We start from the raw sequence: 21,709 nt of genomic DNA, 5'->3' as shown, positions 1-21,709 counted from the left end.
AACCTAGTAAAGCTTGGGCTCGAAAGATCGCTTTTGTATGTTTCCTTATGATTTGGAATAAGAAAATATCGGTTCCTATGGTTAACAAGAGAGATTTGAGATATATGTGTTACTATATATTCAAGATAAAAAATAATGGCATATTGGAATCATTCAAAGGAGATTGTTCGTTTGCCTTAAATGACCGTCTTACTACAGCTCAACTAATCAAATTATCAGAAAAATGTGCAAAATGTATCTTACATATTGTATATTGACAATTCACTTGGAAACTCAACATATACCCTCACGACACTTACCAAAGAGGAAATCTTGGATAATCATAGGTCTGTTCTGTGTTCCTTTGGAATTTCAACCAAAGATGAAGAACTGGATCTGCCATCTCTGTATTGAATACCTAAACTACATAAGTGTCCTTACAAACAACGGTATATTGCTGGGTCCTCCAAGTGCTCCACGAAACCTCTTTCTAAATTATTAACATCTATTCTACCAGCAATCAAAGACGGGCTTCAGAGTTATTGTGAAACTGCCTATTCTAGAGGGGGCGTGAATCAGATGTGGATACTTAAAAATTCCAAAGATCTTTTAGAGTACATACAATCTAACTCTCTTTCATCTTGTAACAGTATTAAAACATTTGACTTTTCTACTCTGTACACTAGTAATTGAAAGAGTTGGTATTGCTTTGCTTCGTAAAAAGCAACTGATACTTTCCGCATAATTTTTGCATACAATAAACAATTCTATATTTAATCATAATAACTTCGTTCCTCTTCCAAAACATGAGAGAGAATATGATGTGAAAATTCATGGCGCACTTCATGGAATAAAGAAAAAGTGAAGGCGGATATACTACAATAAAAGAACAAAATAACAATAGATTAATTTAAATAACTTTAATTCACGTTTCAGTATCAAATACATATTAAGTAACTGTTCTCATAACGATACATCAAGTGTTCAAGTAAGAACTATTATACAGTCCTGTATTATAATATCCGGAATTTAACATAATCTTTTTAACCACATGTTCCTGAAAAAAACAAAAAAAAACGACAACTTATTAAGAGTTCAGAAATGTCAAACAATGATAATATTATTAACTCAATTCTCTTGTTATGATTAATTAATGAAAATTCCTTAAAAAGCATCAATTGAAAAAAACGTGACTGCTTCCATCATGTTATGTATAATAGTGACTTTGTATGAATGTTTGATTTTCCAAAAATGGAAGAAGGACGAAGGACGAGGAGAAAAATGTATTCTTTAATTTTAAAAGATAAAACATAAATAGATAAAGGAGAAAACAGAAGAAAACCAAATGAAATTTAAGTGAAATAAATGTACATATGAATAATCTAAAGTACTTATACATCCCCGTTATTCTGTTATTGTGCTATGGTTATTTTATGTAGACTTGTCTTTAATTTTTGCTTATATGCTTGGTCAACATGGTCTATATGCCATTTTGTGCTTCTTTGTTACATATTTGTTAGTTTCTATGTCATTAAGATTATAAATTAATGTTGAGTGCTGTTCCCCTATTTTTGACATGTTTACTTAATATGTCTGTTTGTTCACACAACATTTTCAATAGAATTGAGTTTGATGTGACTGTCATACAAGTGAGAGGTTTAGCTAGCTTTAAAACCAGGTTTAATCCACTATTTTCCAAATAAGAAAAAAGCCTGTCCAAGTTAGGAATATGACAATTTGTTTGATTTGTTTGAGCTTTTGATTTTGTCATTTGATTAAGGAGTTTTCTTTTTGAATTTTCCTCTGAGTTCAGTATTTTTGTGATTTTACTTTTTATAATTATTTACCACTTAAGATCACCAGAGACTTTTGAATTAGTTTTTATTTAAAATACTTTAGATTTATATGTTTTAGTTTCGCATTTTAATTCATTGTTTTTCAGACTTGTTTTACAACTGTTTAGCTTTAAATATTTTGAAATTTTCGACTTGGTGGTCTGTTCATATCGTAATTTTTGGATTAATTCTAAAAGAACAAATTTACCAATTTCACCGAGTGGAACCTCAATCAATTGTTTACCAATACATTTTAGCGGACTTTGACATGGACATGCATAGGTAACCGCATCAGGAGGAGTAGAGGCTGATCCGTATCCTACATAACATGCTGAAAAAGGAACATTTAGGACTCATTCAGATCATCGTCCTAGTGACAATAGCAATATTACACATATACAGCCATGTTCAGTTCTCCTTAAAGACATTTTGGTGTTTGATGACACAGTACAACACTGTCGCATTTCAAAATGTGAGACCAAAGGCTGCAAAACTTGTGCTATTTTAATTACAGATGCTGAATTCACTAGCAATTTGACCAAGAAGTCATATTTTACCAGAAGTTACGATGATCTGAATTGTAAATCGATAAATGTCGTCTACGGATTAGAGTGCAACCTTTGCGGATTGGTATACGTCGGTGAAACGAAAGGAAGGCTTAACAAACGTATGTGCGGTCATAGATCAGACATTAACCTTAATGCTAACGACATTCTATACCAGCATTTCAATCAGCCCGATCATTCCATCGTTTCTATGACAGTTCGCATTATCGAAAAGATATACCATAGCTCTAACAATCCTAATCTTTCAACGACTCTCCGTAGACAAAAAGAAGACTACTGGATTAGACAATTGGGAACTGCAACACCTTATGGCTGCAATGACAAAATTGATGGTATATGTATAGGTATTCTATCTAGTCCTTCGTGTAACTCGGTGAATGTGATGAATATTTTCAACTCGACTCCTCGACGTAGACGCAGTCATGGTCATCGTCATTATACATCACCTTCTCTGCATGATGTCTCTATTAATGACTTGCTGCCATTCATACAAAAGCCGTTAGGTATTCATCACATTCGCACGAAACTTTATTCATTACCCCTTTCGAAACTTCATTCTCTGTTCAATTTATGTTTGGAATCCACTGTTACAAACCCTCATTCAAACCAATACAAACTTGAATCTATAATTTCGGATATTGCAAGTCACAGACTTTTCAAGCCAGTTCGCATTGGAAAAGATGAAAAAGAGAAAAGATCTTTTCTTAATCTTTCCTTTGCCAACAAAGGTCTCGATGGCGTCAACCTAGGCAATATCCTTCATCATAAATTAGTGCAATCGAAAATACCTCCTTATTTCAAAGACCAGTCTGTACCAATAATTTCTTATACCTATACCAAACCTATTGCAACTAAAATTTTCAATTACAAACGCGTTTTGCAGGATCTCGATATTGACGACTTCAAGTCTAAACCTCCTGATTGCACTTGTGCTAGTTCCAAATTCACATATAATCCTGCTGGCCACGTTATTACCGGTGACCTTAACATTGTTAATAACACTTCTCTACGAAATGTGTTATCGAAAGGTCCCAAATATCGTGAGCCTAAATCCATCAATTGGAAATACAACTTTAAAATTTTGATGGATTCAGTCGAGGATTATGCCAGGCAATGGGCTAAGCGCGAGAAGGAAGACGTAGACACTCTTTCCGAATGGATTAAGGCAGTGAGGTCGTTGATACAAATCAGAATTAAGAAACTGAATGGGTCCATCAATGCCCATGCTACGTCAATCTTTAAGGACCCAAATGTTGCAAAACACCTATCCGACCTCCATGACAAATATGTTGTTGTCCCTGCAGATAAAGCCCCAAATAACATCGTTTTTGTGTGTAAAAGTCACTACATCAACTGCTTGATAAACGAATTAGGTATTGACAATTCACTTGGTAACTCAACATATACCCTCACGACACTTACCAAAGAGGAAATCCTGGATAATCATAGGTCTGTTCTATGTTCCTTTGGAATTTCAACCAAAGATGAAGAACTGGATCTTCCATCACTGTATTGGATACCTAAACTACATAAGTGTCCTTACAAACAACGGTATATTGCTGGGTCTTCCAAGTGCTCCACGAAACCTCTTTCTAAATTATTAACATCTATTTTATTAGCAATCAAAGACGGGCTTCAAAGTTATTGTGAAACTGCCTATTCTAGAGGTGGCGTGAATCAGATGTGGATACTTAAAAATTCAAAAGATCTTTTAGAGTACATACAATCTAACTCTCTTTCATCTTGTAACAGTATTAAAACATTTGACTTTTCTACCCTGTACACAAGTATTCCACATTCCAAACTAAAAGACAAATTGAAAGAGTTGATATTACTTTGCTTCATAAAAAAGAATGGCCAACGTAGATACAAGTATCTTGTCTTAGGGAGGGATAAATCCTACTTTGTAAAGAATCACTCTGATTCAAACAAAAAATTCTCTGAAACTGATATTATCAAGATGCTTGATTTCTTGATTGACAACATATTTGTTACGTTCGGAGGACGTGTTTTTCAACAGACTGTCGGCATTCCAATGGGAACAAACTGTGCCCCTCTACTCGCCGACTTGTTTCTTTATTATTATGAGGCTGACTTCATGCAGGAACTTCTTAGGAAGAAAGATAAGAAGTTAGCAATATCCTTTAACTCTACTTTCCGCTATATAGATGATGTTCTTTCACTAAACAATTCAAAATTTGGTGACTATGTGGAACGCATCTATCCAATCGAACTAGAGATAAAGGATACTACAGATACAGTTAAGTCGGCTTCATATCTTGACTTTCATCTAGAAATTGACAATGAGGGTCGGTTGAAAACAAAACTTTACGACAAAAGAGATGATTTCAGCTTTCCAATTGTGAACTTTCCATTTCTAAGTAGCAACATTCCAGCAGCACCTGCATACGGGGTATATATCTCCCAATTGATACGATATTCCCGTGCTTGCATTTCCTATCATGATTTTCTTGATAGAGGTTTGCTGCTCACAAGGAAGCTATTAAACCAAGAGTTCCAAATGGTGAAGTTGAAATCATCCCTTCGTAAATTTTACGGACGCCATCACGAGTTGGTTGACCGTTATGGAATAACCGTTTCACAAATGATATCGGATATGTTCCTTACGTCGTAACTACAATCCCCTTCCCTTTCATGAATATGACCTACCGAATTAGACTATTTACCGGATTTGTAATCACTTAAGCAACACGACGGGAGCCACATGTGGAGCAGGATCTGCTTACCCTTCCGGAGCACCTGAGATCACCCCTAGTTTTTGGTGGGGTTCGTGTTGTTTATTCTTTAGTTTTCTATGTTGTGTCATGTGTACTATTGTTTTTCTGTTTGTCTTTTTTATTTTTAGCCATGGCGTTGTCAGTTTGTTTTAGATTTATGAGTTTGACTGTCCCTTTGGTATCTTTCGTCCCTCTTTTAGTTTCATATTGCTATCTTTGGAACATGTGCAGTTTATAAACTGAATCATACATAAATTAATGGTACTAATTCTCATCATCCAACATGCTGAGCAATAATACAAATATTTACCACAATATGTTCAATTAACTAATCTTCAATAAAATATAAGAGAAAAAACAACATAAAGGCAACAACAAAAGAACACTTTACTTAAAAGATATATTAAGATACATCTTATACAGCACGACATAAAAGTTTGGAATAACAAATGGTGGTAAGTGTGTTGCTCAGTCGTTAGTTTTGAATGTTGATGTGTGTACACTGTTGTTCATCTTTTGGACTTTTCTTGCTGTTTTGCCATGCTGTTGTCAGTTTGTTGTCGACTTATGAGAGTGAATGCCCCTTCGTATATTAGGCCTCTTTCATCGTTCATATATATTTAGCGTATTACATAATGTACAAAATATATTTCAAAACCCTTCTCTATTCGGAGGCCACTTTAACAGTGTTAGCGTGTTTACTTCCACAATATTACAATAACTATAAAAGGAAAACAAATACTTTAAGTATATCTTACAGGCACCGTGATGTCCCAATGGTACACAGTGTCCATAGCTGTTTTGTCTTTTTCCTCGTGGAGGGTTATTGCTCAAACAGCATTCATTGTGATGACAGTCTTTTTGTAAATTACAGTTTCTTGGTGCGGCCGTGCCCAAGATAAACTGAAACAAATATGTTACATGTTATTTATTTGTCGACAAATACATAAAGCAATAACCCTTATCCTTATTGTATCGAATAATCCGAATATCGAACGCTTAATGTGATTAAATACTTTTACAATGTATCATTTCATTTAATGAAGTATACATTATTCAAATGACGTGCTCCAGAATAGAAGTACAGAACAAGATATAACTCAAGTCTTATTAAAGTTGAAACGTTTGACATACATATATATTCCTTGCATAAATTTGTTATTAGCCCATTTATAATCTCTTTTCTTTTTATCGCTCTTTACAATAGTTGATGGCCACTTTACTGACACGTCAAAGGGTTATCGCTATCTTTGGTAACCTAGCAGTTTTCATAAACATATCAGACACAGTCTGTCTAAAGAAGTACAAGAACAGTCTAACCTTGAATCTGCATTTTAAGAAACATCCCAATTACTTACCCCTAAACACAATACAAGAACGCACAACTGTAAAACGAACTGCATTGTATTATTCTAAAAGGAAAAACGTGTCCTATTCAAATGATAAGATAAACATGCATACCGTTACTATATTTATCAATTAAGTACAACCACCAGCTGTCGTTGAAGGTCAAAGGTGGGTATAGCATTTCGTTTGGCAGACCTGCGCATGCTCCTTCCTTACTTTTCTTTGTTTTGAAACTTCTTGCATGTAAAAGGACATTTACGGTACATATATACTCAATTCAATGACAAGATCAGGAAGCAGTAGAAAAGGTTTATAGGTACATAATGCTTACGTAGTAGTCAATTACAAGATAAGGTTTATATCGTGTAAGTTCCGTTAATCTTCATATCTGGCGTGCAAACTGTCATTATGAAGTTATTTGTTTTCACATTTCTGTTGGGAATTAGTTTTATTTTGTGGTATGTTTTTTTATTCTTCTTAAACAATAAACATTTCCTAAAAAGACGTATTTTATGAAGCACAATGTATATATTTGCAGTTTGATGAAATTGTCATGATAGTAGTTTCAGGAAATGAATTTTGTTTCTTTATTTTGATACAAAATGTAAATTAGATGTTTTTAACTTTCAAACTCAATGAAAAATGTAAACCGCATTTTTTTTATTCATAAAGACCAATCTTATCACATTGTAAAACAAGCATTAGCCTTTCAAAAAGGGCTAGTCGACTCTTAGCTGATGAAAATGGAAAGTGCTCTCGCTTTGTAGCTTAATTCATTTACTAGAATAGCCACGTGCATCAATCAACAAATTTTACCACACACTTGAAGTCACACGTTATGAAGTATTATATATCGTTTAACGTTGTTGTTTACGAAACTCCAGAAGATTCGACTATTTATAGATAAAAGTTACCTGTGAACCAATATCATGAATATGCATGATTAATGACCAGGCAAAATCTAATTGCTAAAATAGAGAGGACAAATCCGATACTCTACGGGATTGAAGGACATTTACTAGGTTTGGATTGTCCTAATCAATCAATAAACTTTGCTTATTTACGTCTCGTAATATCTTCCAATCAGGTAGCAAGAAAAATTCACGCACTGATTGTCCATCGTTCAATTCTAATATCGACTCCTAGGAGTCGATAACAAATGTTTCATATGTTAAATGTGAATGGGATAAATGTTAAAAACGTCTTTTATATCAATACAGCGCCCATCCACATGGTGGGTTAACTATTCCGGAAGTTATTGAGAAACTATGGCTACTAGCAGATTTAGACAACAGCAACTGTTTGTCACTGACAGAATTTCAGGCAGAATTTATTACTTCATTCGACCATGACCGTGAGTAAATATTAATGACGTCGATTCAACATAAAACAAATGTGGTCTTTCATATGAAAAAGAAGATGTTGTATGATTGCCAATGGGACAAGTCTTCATAAGTAACGATTTAGTCAATCATCGAACAATTCGCCGTTTCAGAATCTAATGCATCCTGGGGAATATTTTCAAAAGTGTACACCAAAACGTCGTGATTGGTTAAAAATGTCATAAACCATGGAAATTCAACCATTGACGTGACGTTATTTTCATTTTGGGGTACGAACAATGAAAGAGGGACGAAAGATACCAAAGGGACAGTCATTACCCATAATTCTTTAGATTCTTAAACGGCCAATTATAATCATTACTGTTACTACTCTTATTGTTACTGCTTCCTTTTTGATAACCAAAGTATTGATGTTCATGTTAAATATAGATAAGAACTGACCTGTAGCCTTTCAATCAAAACCATGTTTAGCATTTGCGTATTCCCCCCTCCCCTTTCAATTACTATTAATATTTGGCTTATGTGTTACTTGTACAATGTTTATCTTAATTCTGTAGTAAATATGAAAATATGAAGATGTGCTATAATTGCCAGTGAGACAACTCTCCACCAGAGACCAAATGACATAGAAGTTTACAACTATAGGTCATCGTACAGCCTTTAACAATGAGCAAAACCCATACCACACAGTCAGATATAAACGACAAATGTAAACATTCAAATGAGAAAACTAACGACCTGATTTATTTGAAAAACAGTGAACGAAACACAAACGACAACAACTGAATTACAGGTTCCTGAAATGGTACCTCTCTTTTTATGTCATTCTCGACTTATTTAAGTTTTAAAAAATCTGATCTTTTTATGGTTATTTCAAATAATTTCAAACTGATTGGTGCACATCAACTGTATATTTCTATAGTTGTATCATTGTTTGAATTTATTCTTATTGATTCAACTAAAATCGATAATATCTTATGTGCAGTTGTAATGTTTTTGCTCATGTCAGTTTTATTCAAATTTTTACCTGTATGAAGGCCATCGAACTTCATGGAAGATGCATGTGTTTTAATTTACAGCCGATTGCATTAGGTTTTAAACTACCCTCCTTTAAGGGTAGACTAGTCCGACAAATAATCAATCTATCTGTCTGTAGGACTAGGCTACTTCGAAAGGAGAGTAGTATACTAGCTTTACCTAATAATGACTTCACGGTTCAGCTAGAAAGCAAGCTAACCAAATATATTAACTTTACCTACACACTCAATGCAATCGGCTGTATGGTTCAGTCTTGTTTGAATTGCTGTAAAAACATCGTCTTTCTTTCAATAATAAATGACGTCAACACACGACATATCAGCTAAGCACGTACATGATAAAAATGCATTAAAACTGTTCATATTTTTTGCAAATAAGCCTTTTATGTATTTTATTAGATTCTGGGTCTGTAGCAGAGCACGAATTTGTTCACCAATGGCAGCATAACTATAAGGAGCACCACCAGATTGTTGTCCACATTTTCCAACATTTTGACATGGATAAAGACGGCGCATTGTCCAGTACTGACCTAAATAACCTTTTCCAGCGCCTGGACAATAATGGTAATATAAAAATAGTACACGGGATTTTTTTTCATAAAAAAATCTTACGACAAAAATAGATCGTACATACATGTAGTACTGAAATGTTCATGATTAAGAGAGTTTCTTATCATAAGATTTTTTTTTGTGAAATTGAAAGCAGCTTAAGAACCTGTTTCAGTTACACGACTCAATTAAAATATCAATGACTGTTTTATTTGGAATAGTTTGATCCACCAAAATGCGGCAATATAACTATAGAACCTTGTGTCAACTGCCATGATAATCTACTCAGTCATAAATCACTTCGCGGGTTTATTTTCTACAACTTTTAAAATCATTCAGATAAGAGAGGCGAAAGATGCAAAATGAATATTCAAATTTATCAATCGAAAAAAAAACTCACAACAAAGAAAAACAGAAAGAAAAAGAACAAATTTGAAAACACAAAACTCAAAACACAACGTAGTAAACTTAATACCTAGAGCAATACGAACTCAACCAAAAAATGATGGTGATCTCAGGTGCTCCGGAATGGTAAGCAATTCCTGCTCCTCACCATGGGGCACCGTCATGTTACTGAAGTAAGTATTTAACCTTTTGCGATATTAAGAACATATCCACTATCATCTGTGAAACGGATATTTCTCAACGGCCAAATAATTCATAATTGCGCCGTAATTAACGACGGGAAGAAATAAAAGACAAAGTATTTTAATTCCAATTTTGTATAATCCTATTTACTGTTTTTGTTTTTGTTTTCAGTCAATCACTGTTTGGAACACAACGAGTATGCTGCATTGATGTCATATGTAAGTAAACGTTATCATTGTTTTAACTTCCTTTCATCATTCTTGTTTCACTTTTTGATACATGTTTCTATCTGACAACATTAATGATCAATTCATCAACAATTTATCGCTGATGTTATGTTTTAAAAGGACATATAAACTGGAACTATTTCATGAATTTTTTTTAATGAGTTTAACAAATGAGGATTTAAAATTTCTGAAATGAAGTGTTTCAATACAAAGGATACAAGTCATTCATGGTTTACTTTTATAAATTGTTATTTGGATGGAGAGTTGTCTCATTGGCACTCACACCACATCTTCCTATATCTATTTGACTTATTTTGTAATTTATATTTTTCAGTTGTACGGTACTGCACCATTGCCAGAATTACAACCCTAGAGAATGCATAAAAGAAAATACGTCATAAATCACTGTAAGCCCAGATGAAAAAAAAAAAAAAACAATTACAAGCAACTAGCATTAAAATACTTGATATACTGTAGTAGATGTATAATATTTTTTTGAATAGTTTATCTATTGAATATAACTATCCATCAAACATCAAACGAAAAAGAACTGTTTAACCACATGTCCTCGTTTGGTCTTCAAGAATGAGCAAAACCCACCAAATAAGTGCGGCATTGCAATGTACAATGTAAAAAAAAAGACGTTAGAGAACAACAATGGCCTTATTTATAGTAAAAACAAAAAACGAAAAAAAAAAAAAATTTGCTGAAATCAGCTTATTGCCTGTTATTAATTGGTAGTATATAAAAACAGAACTTCAAAATAAGAAAAAAAAGTGACAGTTTCGTGTCCTTGGTTTCGAGATATCACCATTTCCAAATTTGGCTGGAAATGATCTCTCTTGATTTTTCCCTACATTTCAGATTGCCACTTTTCTTTCATTCAAAATATATGACAAAATAAATAGATGTAAAGAAATGTGAAAAAGCAATAACGGGTAAAGGGGCACATTTCTCTACATGGATAACAAGTAAAACTGCGAGCTACTGCTCACTGATGATACCCCCGTCAAAATATTTCGGTAAACAGGAAGTTGTTGAGTGATGGATCTAAAAAAACCATCACACGGTATAGCTGACTTATATTAACCATGAAAACAAATTTCAGAAATCCGTGTATAGAAGTTCCTGAGAAAATGTGAGGAAAGTTTTCAATTTGGCTATCATGTGTAAAATGATACAAGTGTTCGGTCAACAGAAAGTTGTTGAGTGATGAATCTAAATACCCATATCACACGGTATAACTGGCTTATATAAACCCTGAAACCAAATTTCAGAAATCCTTGTTAAGTGTTTCCTGAGAAAAATGCGACGAAAATAATCATGGGACGGACGGACTGACTGACGGATGGATGGATAGACAGAGGTAAAACAGTATACCCCAACTTTTCTTTTAAGCTGGTGTATTATAAAAGATTCCGAATATCTAACAAGAAAAGCAACCATACTTCAAGTAATACAAATTAAAGTAGATGTGGATGGACGTCAACGACACGTCAAAGCATCGACACAGAAATCTTTATGACATCTAGAAGTGAACTACGGTCTTCCAAGATTTATAGGTGTCTATAGTATCAAAGGGTCCAGGCCAATAATTCGATACGAGATCACACAATTTGTAAATAAAACTAGTCTATTTTCTTATTCTGAACAGTTAAATTTTTAATTTTTTTTAATCTTAAATAAAGGAAGGACATTAGCCCACAAACATACAGTAACAATGATCGTCTAAAACATTAAATTCTGTTATAACGATACAATAATATTTGATAGAAAAAAACAAATACAAATAAAACAATAATACACAATATCGTTTAAATGTTCGTTATTACTAAAAGTAAGCTGAAAGGTTTGACATGCTGATAAGAAACACGCCGTTCTACACTAAATATAATTCGATGACACATAGTTCATATACGAAGCACTGTAACATTTCGTACTCTTTTAGTTGACAAAATCCTATGTCTTTACAGAATAAGACCATAAAAGTAAGAGCAAATGTTTCAACTCAACATTTACATGATAGCGCCTAATACGCCAATGCATGTTATTTCATACAGAAATAAATACGTCCACGTGTTACATGCGTAGTCTCAAAACTATTTTGTAAGAATTTACCTAATAAAACATTGCACAGTCTTCGTTCATCACATTTTATCCATTGAAAATAAAGTCATAACATAATCAGCATTTCAAGAATATATCTGTAAACTATAGCTGAAACAAAGAGTTGAAACAATAATATAATTAACGATTTATTATAATAAAGTTATTAAGAATTTGACTGTGCCACATGTGGAGCAGTATCTGGTTATCTTTTTGGAATACAAGAGTATTTTGGCTTAGTCTAGTTTTCTATGTTGTGTTGTGTTTAAGGTTGTTTGTCGTTTGGTCTTTTTATTTTTTTGCCATAGCGTTGCCAGTCAGTTTATTATCCAACTTATGAGTTTACATATTCCTTTGGCATCTTTCCCCCTCTTTTACATTGTGAAAATGACAGTTTGTAAAAACGTAATGGTATATGGTATAATCAATCAGGATTAAAGAGATAATAAATCGATACGGGTCGATTAATAAAAGTAGGTTGTTAACTGCACTGATTCTTAAAAAGGTCTAATGCAACCTGATAAGTTCTGATTCCGTTTCATCTCAATTATAACAACAAATTACTACCACAACAACAACACAACACATAAAAAAACCAATAATATATCTGCTTTCACAAAAGGTTTTCCTCTGATAAATAACTAGTAATCAAAAGACGTTGTTTTGCCCATTGTATGATTTTTCATTAGTATGTAACTTTACATTATTAGCAAGAGCTTTTAATCATATATTTCAAATAAAATTCAGATGTATAAAACATGCAGTAACAGTTATGATATGTGTGGATGTTTAAGACCTTGATAATTATGCATTGGTGGCCAATATCTTATGAATATCAGAACTAGAACATGTGCATTAAAGAGGACCCGTAACTTAAAACGAAACCGACACGGAAAGCCAGATATTTTTAACGTGACGGTTCACATTGTGGCCGTCATCAGAAAGACATATTCCCTATTCCCGACACTGAGTTCATAATTCCAGGCTTCTAGGGTCGTACAAATGTATATATGAAGATACCACTGAAACTGGGCGCTGATAGTTATTTATTTTTGATTTTATGGGTTAGTTTTTTAACGTAAGTTAAAATTAATTTGGCAAGACTTCGGTCTTTTTTAGTTCGGAATGCCTTTAATCTTCATACTCTGCTTGGCCTTTAAATTTTTAAATTCGAGCATCGCTGATGAATCTTTTGTAGACGAAACGCGCGTTTGTCGTACAAACTTGTCAGCCTGATATCTTTGATGATTTAAGGGTATAATAATTACAAAGAAAGCAAATAGAGGTTGAACAAACATGTACGGTGATGAGACAATTATTTATATAGTCTTTAAATTAAGACACCATCTCAGCATTTACTCAATCTACCTTTATAATAACGGAGTTAAACATCTCTATTCGTCCGGCCATCCGTCTGCGGATGCGCAAGTCTTCAATATCAATAAAAGTGTCCTGTGACGCGGAAAGTGTCCCGGATGAGGTGTCGGATAACACACGCGCGTATGCAATGGACGTTTTGAGAATTTCTATAGCAGTGATTCCAGAACAATAGCGTATATATACATGTTATCTGTGAGGAATAAGCCTGAAATCAAAGTGAAATTGATGATTTACCCCCATTTTCCTTATGGAGGCAAAACGCATTCGGAAAAAATACTATATCAAACTTGCTAGGATCGATGCATTATTATCAGGTTATACTGCAACAGAGATCTATGAACATACTGATATGCCTGGACTGGGAATATGACACGCGGCGAGGGTTGGGGTATCGCCCCTTTTTTTCTGTTGTATCTAATATACATTTTTTTCTAAAAAAAACCCATTACTTATCGAAAACACAATCCTATTTTTTGTGACAGGTTAACAATTTAAATGAAGACTTGTGCATAATCATATTACCAAATTTCACTGAAACAATAAATTCAGGATCTTTTGGAATCATAGATGAAGCCAATAATGATTGTCCCGACTATTTACTTTACAGAAAATTCATAGGCAGAACAACAAAAGAAAGAATCATTTTTGCCCCCCCCCCTTTTTTACCCAAATTCCTTTAGAATATTAGAATAACAAAAATCTGAATCGTTTATTTTTCTTTTATTAGAATGAGCTCTTTTTCATGAAACGATGTTAGACAATATATTTTAAAACAACTCGTGCTTTATTTAAAACCTTTAAAACACGATGTTATATCTTCATCGTTACATTTTTGGCTGGACAAATAGCGAAAAGCCGTAAAAATGCTATTTGTCTGGCTTGCCGGATGAATAGACATTTTTGACTATTTGTCCGGCTAGCCGGACGAATAGCCACTGCCTTATAATAATGTGTTATTGATATAATTGACATAACAACAGATTATAAGTACTTACTAGCTGTAATAGTATACCTAATGTTATAGATAAGTTTATTGTTTATTCCGGATGAAGTGTTCGATGGTGAAGGTAACGGCGCTGATAGCTGATCTTCGGGAACCCCTTACAAATAAAGAGTTTATTAATTTACTCATACAGTACAACTTCCACTAAAAATGTTGAAAGTTTTTTAAACATAAAAGCTAATTAATAAAGAGTTTATGCATGTGAAAAGAAAGCTACTATATACTAGAACACACCATCTATATTGTAAACGTCATACTTAAAATAACATATACGATTGGTATTGGTGTCGGATTCGACACGGAATTGGTTTAAATATTAATATTAATCATGTTGAAAACAAAAGAGATTTAAATCATGTAAATTTTTATGCGGCTAAAATTACCCTAGGTCCAATAACAGGGTATTGCCTGATATCGTTGGTAAGCAACAGTAACAAGAACAAGTATCAATTTAAACTATTGGATTATTCAGTTATTGATTGTTATTGCTTAATGAACAGTGAGAAAAATATAAAATGAATATAAAAAAATAATAAATCACGTGGTAGACCTACATGCATATAGTTAATTAGAGTTGAAAAAATATGGTCAACAACCGAGTGTAAAACCAATGCTTAAGTTTGACTTCTGTTGACCCGTGTATGTATACAAGCTAAAATTAATTGGGGTTGCAAATGATCATTATTACGCGCAAAAGTATAAAAAAAAAGTATTACCATAGAGTGATTGTATTCCTGTGATGTCGTCCTGGTGAAGATTCCAACCTGTGTCCATTCTTTTATAAAATGGCGCCATTAAAGACTCGGTATTTTGCGAATGACCAAGTCCTAAGGCATGTCCAAATTCATGTGCAGCTACAACTTCAAGGTCTGTTCCAGTTCCCGATCTAAAAATCCAGGTTTCATCGTCATCAAAATGGGTGTCGCCATCGGTTGGATAAAACGCATGAGCTAAAACTCTTCCTGTTATACAAACAATTGAGAGAAAAGAGAAGAATCACTTATCGAAAAAACTGGAGTAAATTATAATGGTCTCATTTCTACTTTTTCTTTAGTATTGCCAGTTGTACGGGCATTGTAAGAAATTGATTATAGATACGAGATTAAATTGTGTACGCCATAAACGTATTTGATCTACAAAAAGCTCAATAGTGAATCCCGAATCAATACTAGTAGTTACAAAGTTGATTAGCATTGTGGACCTAAATTACGAAAGGTTATGTAAATTATAGCTAAAGTAGAAAAGCCTTATTATTTTGAAAAAGTTGAACATTTAATAGGAATAAGACATTTAATATTTATATGTCCATTCTTTAGAATTGGTTTAAACAGTGAAAAATACAATTTCTAGAGGAGAAGTATGTTATTTTAATAGCTACTCATTTGATTATCAACATGGAGTAAGTTATACCTTCTCTTCTTAGGACACAATTAATATATGTATCTGTTCCTAATCATATGTGTATTTGGACCAGACGCGTTTGGTCATGACTCGTTTGGTTAAATGTATAAACTGACCGGATTATATAAGTGAAGACCATATAGGTGCTTTTCGAATAAATATATCTTCGCTGGAATATTCAGCTCGTTTTCCAAACCAAATCTGCATATGTTACTTACTTAAATCCTTTATTCTCTGATATTTTGATCTGTTCTGCCCATTTTGAACATGTGTTGTTTGGTAAAGATAATCCTTGAAAACCAAGTCTTGCTTTAAAAAAAAAATCTTCTTATTCTACTTAATTCTACTTGATTTATGTGGTCTTTTCCTATTCAAACGATCTTACAATAATATGTATCAAAGTATATCAGTTTAGAAACTTCTAATGTCATACCTTATGAAAATAACAGTGATATTCATCGCAATCACTGGCACTTTTCTCAATTTTTTATGCGTTATTTATTCAAACTGCATTAAATACCTGGACCATCAAAGGCGTTATATGATCCGTCACCATGGTTACCCCTGGCAAATAGAATTTCAATATCTGGATAGCCTTCTGTGTTTTCAAATATCAATGGCGTCACATCGGACCATTTCTTTAATGCACTTTTGAAAGCTGATCTATATAAATATAACTGATTTCATATACATTATAATACAATACAAATTAATTAGGTCTTTCCACTTTTCGTAGAAAGACCTTTTGTTTTTCTTCTGATTATTTTTTATTTTTTATTTATTTTGTCTTCTGCCGTCTGAGATGCTTTTCTGTCTTACAACATATCGAATGGATTTTTGGCCAATGATGTTGTACAGTAATGGGGGTTTCAAAACTCACCCTGTGTGACCGAACACTTATTCTTATAGGAGTTATCTCCCCGCGTCCCCTCTTTCTTGTTATCGCTATATCTCTAAAACCGTAAAAGATTTTAACAAACTGTTTTCACAAAATTGTTGTCTACTCTAAGGAATGATTTGGTTAATTTTGACTGGAGTGATCGGAAAACATCTTATGAGAGTTATTTCCCGTTGAAAATTTAAGATAAGCGATATGTTGGATAAATTCCATCGTTATAAGTCGTAGAGGCCTACAGTCTTTTGCCCTGAAGTCCTTGGTCCATGTGAAGGAAATTGAGGTCACGGTCAAAGGTCAAGGTTATGTAATAAATTTTGAATTTTGCTTGTTATCGTTATTCAAAAAAACTGTTACAGAAAATGATATGATGTGTTTGCCAGATAACTGTTTACAATAAGGCGCAACTTCAACTTATTTAAGTCGGAGAGTTTTGGTTAACTCTTATAGGAGTTTTCTCCCCTTGTGTATTTGAAATCAGTATTTCTCAAAAACCATACAAGTGATTGACCTGGGGTCTTTTGATTTCAGATCACTGACCTAAGACCTCAAAAATAAGGTCAAGGTCAAAGGTCAATTTGACGTTCTAGATTTTGACCTTTGCTAAAAATTCTGTCTGGTTCATTATAAAACAATTAAGTATTCTGCATAAACCTATTAATCTTATTTTTTTTATAATCAGTTTGATTTACCACATTACATCAACACGGAGTGACATTTTCTTAAACATCGTTTTTCTAAATTTCAGTCTTATTATCGAGATGGAAAGACCTTTAATTGTTTTCTGAAGAATTGGGTTTTAATTCTAATTGTAGTTGTTCCGTATTGGAAGCGGCGGTTTTTAAAAATTTTGATAGGATATTTGTGTTGACGTATTGATGAGGGGTTGAACGACTGTTTGTTACAAAACTTAAAAATGTGAATTTAATTACCGATATTTAAAACGCAGCATAGCTGGCCATGGGGAGCTCATGCAAATTGTTTTCATTATTTAATGGAAGGCAAATATTTGATGGTTTATTTCTAATTCGTTCTCAATATTTATAGACTATTGTCGTTTTAGAGCTTGATAAATTTTTTTACATAATAGTTCCTATGTATTGTTGAATAATAATAACACTCTGTAAATTGCGTCTGTTTGAAGAGATTTTCTGGATTTATATCATCATGAACGCTCAATCCGACAACACTGCATACAACTTGACGATTATTCCCGAGGACATAGTCGTTTTATTTAGGATGATAATCTGACAGTGTCCTTGCAGTAGGTTAAAATAAATATATAAACAATATTCCGATTACCTTTGTGTTGCATTAGGAATTTGATTTGTATATCCTGTAACCTTCCATGTTATAGTTTTCCTACTCCACTTATAACCTAAAAATTATTTTAAAAAATGACTTAAAAAATATTTACTTAGCATTTCATACTTTATATCATATGAATTTTTGTTTTGTTGAGATTACTAATGTCTTCTGACAATGAACATATTTTTAGATTATCTGAGTTTTTTTTACGTATTACCAGCGTCAAATTCCATTGCAAAGTGTTTCCCTTGTGTGAGCGCAGCGAAAACACCAACAACTATTCATACTGTGATAGGCAGATATAATATCTTGCAATGTTTGTATACAAAAATAAAATAAAAAAAATATCCATGTCAAAGTTCACAATTTCATATGTCAAATCTTTTGTCACAAACATATAAATACAGAAGGGCAGAACAGAATGATATACCCACACGGAAAAACAGTTTAATGATATATTTTGAAAATTACATGGTCGTTGACTCTATTTTCGTAGAAAGGACATTGCTTTGACGCGGACTGAACACAACCACCAACCAGAACTGTCCGTTAAACAGTCATTCGAAAATTACCACATGTTTACATAATAGGAAATATACCAACATACGATATCATATAAAATAGCAAACCGTTTTAGTATACCAATATTTGGTGTAATAATATGACTGTTTCTATGAACAATTGAATTCCGCAAATGGCATCTATATGTATGCTTTAAGATTTAGTATTTTTCTATTTAAAGAACTCCACAAGAGAACTCGGGTCCACTCTCCCACAGAAATAAAGAAAATAGCACTTTCACAAGTTTTGAATCGGGAACGTTAAAAAAGAGGGACGAAAGATACCAAAGGGACAGTCAAACTCATAAATCTAAAACAAACTGACAACGCCATGGCTAAAAATGAAAAGGACAAACAAACAACAGCACACACGACACAACATAGAAAACTAAAGAATAAACAACACGAACCCCACCAAAAAACTAGGGGTGATCTCAGGTGCTCCGGAAGGGTAAGCAGATCCTGCTCCACATGTGGCACCCGTCGTGTTGCTTATGTGATAACAAATCCGGTAAATAGTCTTATTCGGTAGGTCACATTCACGAAAGGGAAGGGGATTGTAGTTACGACGTAAGGAACACATCCGATATCATTTGTGAAACGGTTATTCCATAACGGTCTTAAGAGACGAGTATTATTTATGAACCAGCGCATATATTATTCCTCACCTGGCGCATTGAACTGCAATGGTCTGTCTCGAGAAGACTCGTTGAAGTCTGCAACTCCACAACGAGGTTGTTTTATTTTCTCTATTGTTTCTTCGTCTAGCTCTCCCGTGATATTCATTCCATTAAATTGTTGAAATTTGCTATTCAGAAAATTAAGAAGGAAAAATAATTGAAAACAAAAACAGTGCTTTGTCTATATTGCGGCATATCCTTTTTCTTATTAACGATTTATCTGATCTACGTAAACTATGATGTATTTGTTATCAGTGATCGTGGTTTTTTTTTGCATTAGAGTATTTTTATTACCAAAGACAAATCAAATATATATCCGTCTTAATCATCGTTGAATGATAATGTTAAATTTTGCCAGTTTGTGAATTCTAGATCTGTAAATAGTCACTGTTATATCCTTTAGTTGGTAGTTCCATTATATATCCGACATTTCTCCATATTTTTAAATCGGAAGTAAGATTTAGAGAATGCAACTATCAATCCCAATTCATGACGTCAAAGTTTGTAAATAAATCTAAAATAAATGTTTAATTTAAATACTTAGACGCTAATTTAACAATTTATAAGTTAACCGTATTGCTTCTTTTCTTTTGACAGCTTTGTTCACATGTCTTGTTCTTGTAGTTATGTTTTTCATATAACCAAACCGCATGAAAAATTCCTATAAAAGAAAACAAAGCAAATAAATGATTAAGATATGTACCCTGAGTTACCATGATAAGCTCTACTAGGCTTCGAGCAAGGAGGAGTTTGACGACGCTGAACATTTCTGTCCTGTTATATGACATTTACTAATAATTTGTCTATAAAGACAATACAGTGTTTAGCATATGATATCTTCCAATTTATGATTTTTATGTATTGAAGATACTCAACACATATTTGAAATTACATAACAAATAACTTTTATACCCACCTTTAAAGACGTCAGACCACCAATTCACCCACTTTAATTGGAAACTAGTCTTCCTTGACAAAAATCGTACTTTTTTTATGTAATTATTTCCTAAACTTTACCAACAAATTTACACAATTGAAATTTTCGGTAAAAGAATACTATATTTTGACCATTTTGAGCCTTGTCTATAACTTTGAATGAAATTGAGAATGGATTCTAACATAAGATTTCCAAAAGAAAACACGATTTATTCTTAATAATTGTATTCTGAACGGTGATGTTTCATTACAAGAGCTTAAACAGTGGCACGTAAGTGATGCAATGAACATGTACAATGTACAATTCAAATTAGTTGAAAAGATGAGGATTTTGAATCGGTGGTCTGACACCTTATAGTGATTACTTATACTGTAATATTACGTACCGATTTATAAATATTATGGTTATTATGCATTCGTCTCAACTCGACCGATTCCGTACCCTAAGAAGAGTAGCGGATTCTACCGAGGATTGCCGAATGGGTTATTATGATGTAAACATATATTTGTAACAAGATCAAATGGAATAGGAATGACTGAACAAATACTTACATCCGCGTTCTTAGCCTGGATAGCTTCTGTAAATAATGTTTCGTCCGCAAATGGTCGGATAGGAGCTGCTTGTAACATTCCTATTAACATAAAAACATTTACTATGAATATATGAAGTTTCATTTGAAGAAAAATTGTATAAGTAACTCTTCAGCAAAATATGTATGCTACTTCTGTTGTTTATTTACTGTCAATATGTAATATTTTTGTGTGTTGTCTAATGCGTGGTGCGTGGTTAAAGTACAACCGGTAAAGAAAACATACCTAGTAAACAGTAACAGGAAGACTCTTTCCTTATAGTTTTTTAGTACAAAATTAACACTATTTGCTATGATATAATACACGTAGGTATGTATGTAAATGTGTATATATGCATAACATTGTTTACATCATATATCTTATTTAGAATTCATACACATGTAATCTATACCTATTAAAAGAAAAACCACCTCTTTTATTATATGTCACAGTAAATAATTCCGGCCCGAAATTAAAAACACATTTATAGGTTTACAGATACGAAGTATTAGTTCAACAGTATTTTTGTCTTCTATCTTCCCTCCAATATACATTCTATAACTTGTAATATAAATAGAAGTCAGTTTTTGAAAGAAAAAAAAACCACCAAGAAATATCACTGAATTTCGATATTTCGTGCAAAATCTCATAAATACATGTA

General features: G+C 33.1%; 3 protein-coding genes across 4 annotated transcripts; 1 reads left to right on the top strand and 2 right to left on the bottom strand.

Moving 5' to 3' along the window:
* Window positions 1-884: 884 nt before the first annotated feature.
* Window positions 885-6,620, bottom strand: LOC139528003 (uncharacterized). Its single transcript, XM_071323767.1, has 4 exons — window positions 6,477-6,620; window positions 5,877-6,021; window positions 2,023-2,145; window positions 885-1,036 (listed from the first exon to the last, which is right to left on the bottom strand). The coding sequence occupies exons 1-4, from the start codon at window positions 6,519-6,521 to the stop codon at window positions 1,023-1,025; spliced, it is 327 nt and encodes a 108-aa protein (XP_071179868.1). The 5' UTR covers window positions 6,522-6,620; the 3' UTR covers window positions 885-1,022.
* Window positions 6,621-6,780: 160 nt separating this feature from the next.
* On the top strand, window positions 6,781-10,680 carry LOC139528002 (uncharacterized). Its single transcript, XM_071323766.1, has 5 exons — window positions 6,781-6,923; window positions 7,686-7,819; window positions 9,245-9,409; window positions 10,154-10,200; window positions 10,544-10,680. Exons 1-5 carry the CDS (start codon window positions 6,874-6,876, stop codon window positions 10,580-10,582), a joined length of 435 nt encoding a protein of 144 aa, XP_071179867.1. The 5' UTR covers window positions 6,781-6,873; the 3' UTR covers window positions 10,583-10,680.
* A 1,165-nt stretch (window positions 10,681-11,845) lies between these two features.
* LOC139528001 (stromelysin-1-like) lies at window positions 11,846-21,328 on the bottom strand. 2 transcript variants are annotated; one of them, XM_071323764.1, is made up of 9 exons: window positions 21,295-21,328; window positions 21,031-21,110; window positions 20,115-20,203; window positions 19,531-19,670; window positions 18,297-18,372; window positions 16,620-16,762; window positions 15,415-15,660; window positions 14,691-14,795; window positions 11,846-12,426 (listed from the first exon to the last, which is right to left on the bottom strand). In XM_071323764.1, exons 2-9 carry the CDS (start codon window positions 21,106-21,108, stop codon window positions 12,383-12,385), a joined length of 921 nt encoding a protein of 306 aa, XP_071179865.1. In that variant the 5' UTR covers window positions 21,109-21,110; window positions 21,295-21,328; the 3' UTR covers window positions 11,846-12,382. The 2 variants fall into 2 exon arrangements, with proteins under 2 accessions (XP_071179865.1, XP_071179864.1); XM_071323763.1 differs by lacking the exon at window positions 21,295-21,328 and having other exon boundaries at window positions 21,031-21,269.
* Between the last annotated feature and the right edge of the window lie 381 nt (window positions 21,329-21,709).

This window comes from Mytilus edulis, chromosome 6 (genome assembly GCF_963676685.1).
Source record: "Mytilus edulis chromosome 6, xbMytEdul2.2, whole genome shotgun sequence".
Taxonomy (NCBI): domain Eukaryota; kingdom Metazoa; phylum Mollusca; class Bivalvia; order Mytilida; family Mytilidae; genus Mytilus; species Mytilus edulis.
This window is presented reverse-complemented; position numbering and strand designations above follow the sequence as displayed.

Coding starts and splice junctions, on each gene's coding strand:
- LOC139528003 (XM_071323767.1), bottom strand. CDS start 6,521: ATGCAGTTCGTTTTACAGTTGTGCGTTCTTGTATTGTGTTTAGGG. Junction 6,022..6,476: donor TTCTTGTATTGTGTTTAGGG/GTAAGTAATTGG, acceptor TATTTGTTTCAG/TTTATCTTGGGCACGGCCGC. Junction 2,146..5,876: donor ATTGGGACATCACGGTGCCT/GTAAGATATACT, acceptor TTCCTTTTTCAG/CATGTTATGTAGGATACGGA.
- LOC139528002 (XM_071323766.1), top strand. CDS start 6,874: ATGAAGTTATTTGTTTTCACATTTCTGTTGGGAATTAGTTTTATTTTG. Junction 6,924..7,685: donor GGAATTAGTTTTATTTTGTG/GTATGTTTTTTT, acceptor ATATCAATACAG/CGCCCATCCACATGGTGGGT. Junction 10,201..10,543: donor ATGCTGCATTGATGTCATAT/GTAAGTAAACGT, acceptor TATATTTTTCAG/TTGTACGGTACTGCACCATT.
- LOC139528001 (XM_071323763.1), bottom strand. CDS start 21,153: ATGAAACTTCATATATTCATAGTAAATGTTTTTATGTTAATAGGAATG. Junction 20,204..21,030: donor TCCAGGCTAAGAACGCGGAT/GTAAGTATTTGT, acceptor TTTCTTTTATAG/GAATTTTTCATGCGGTTTGG. Junction 16,763..18,296: donor ATTCCTAATGCAACACAAAG/GTAATCGGAATA, acceptor ATATTTATATAG/ATCAGCTTTCAAAAGTGCAT.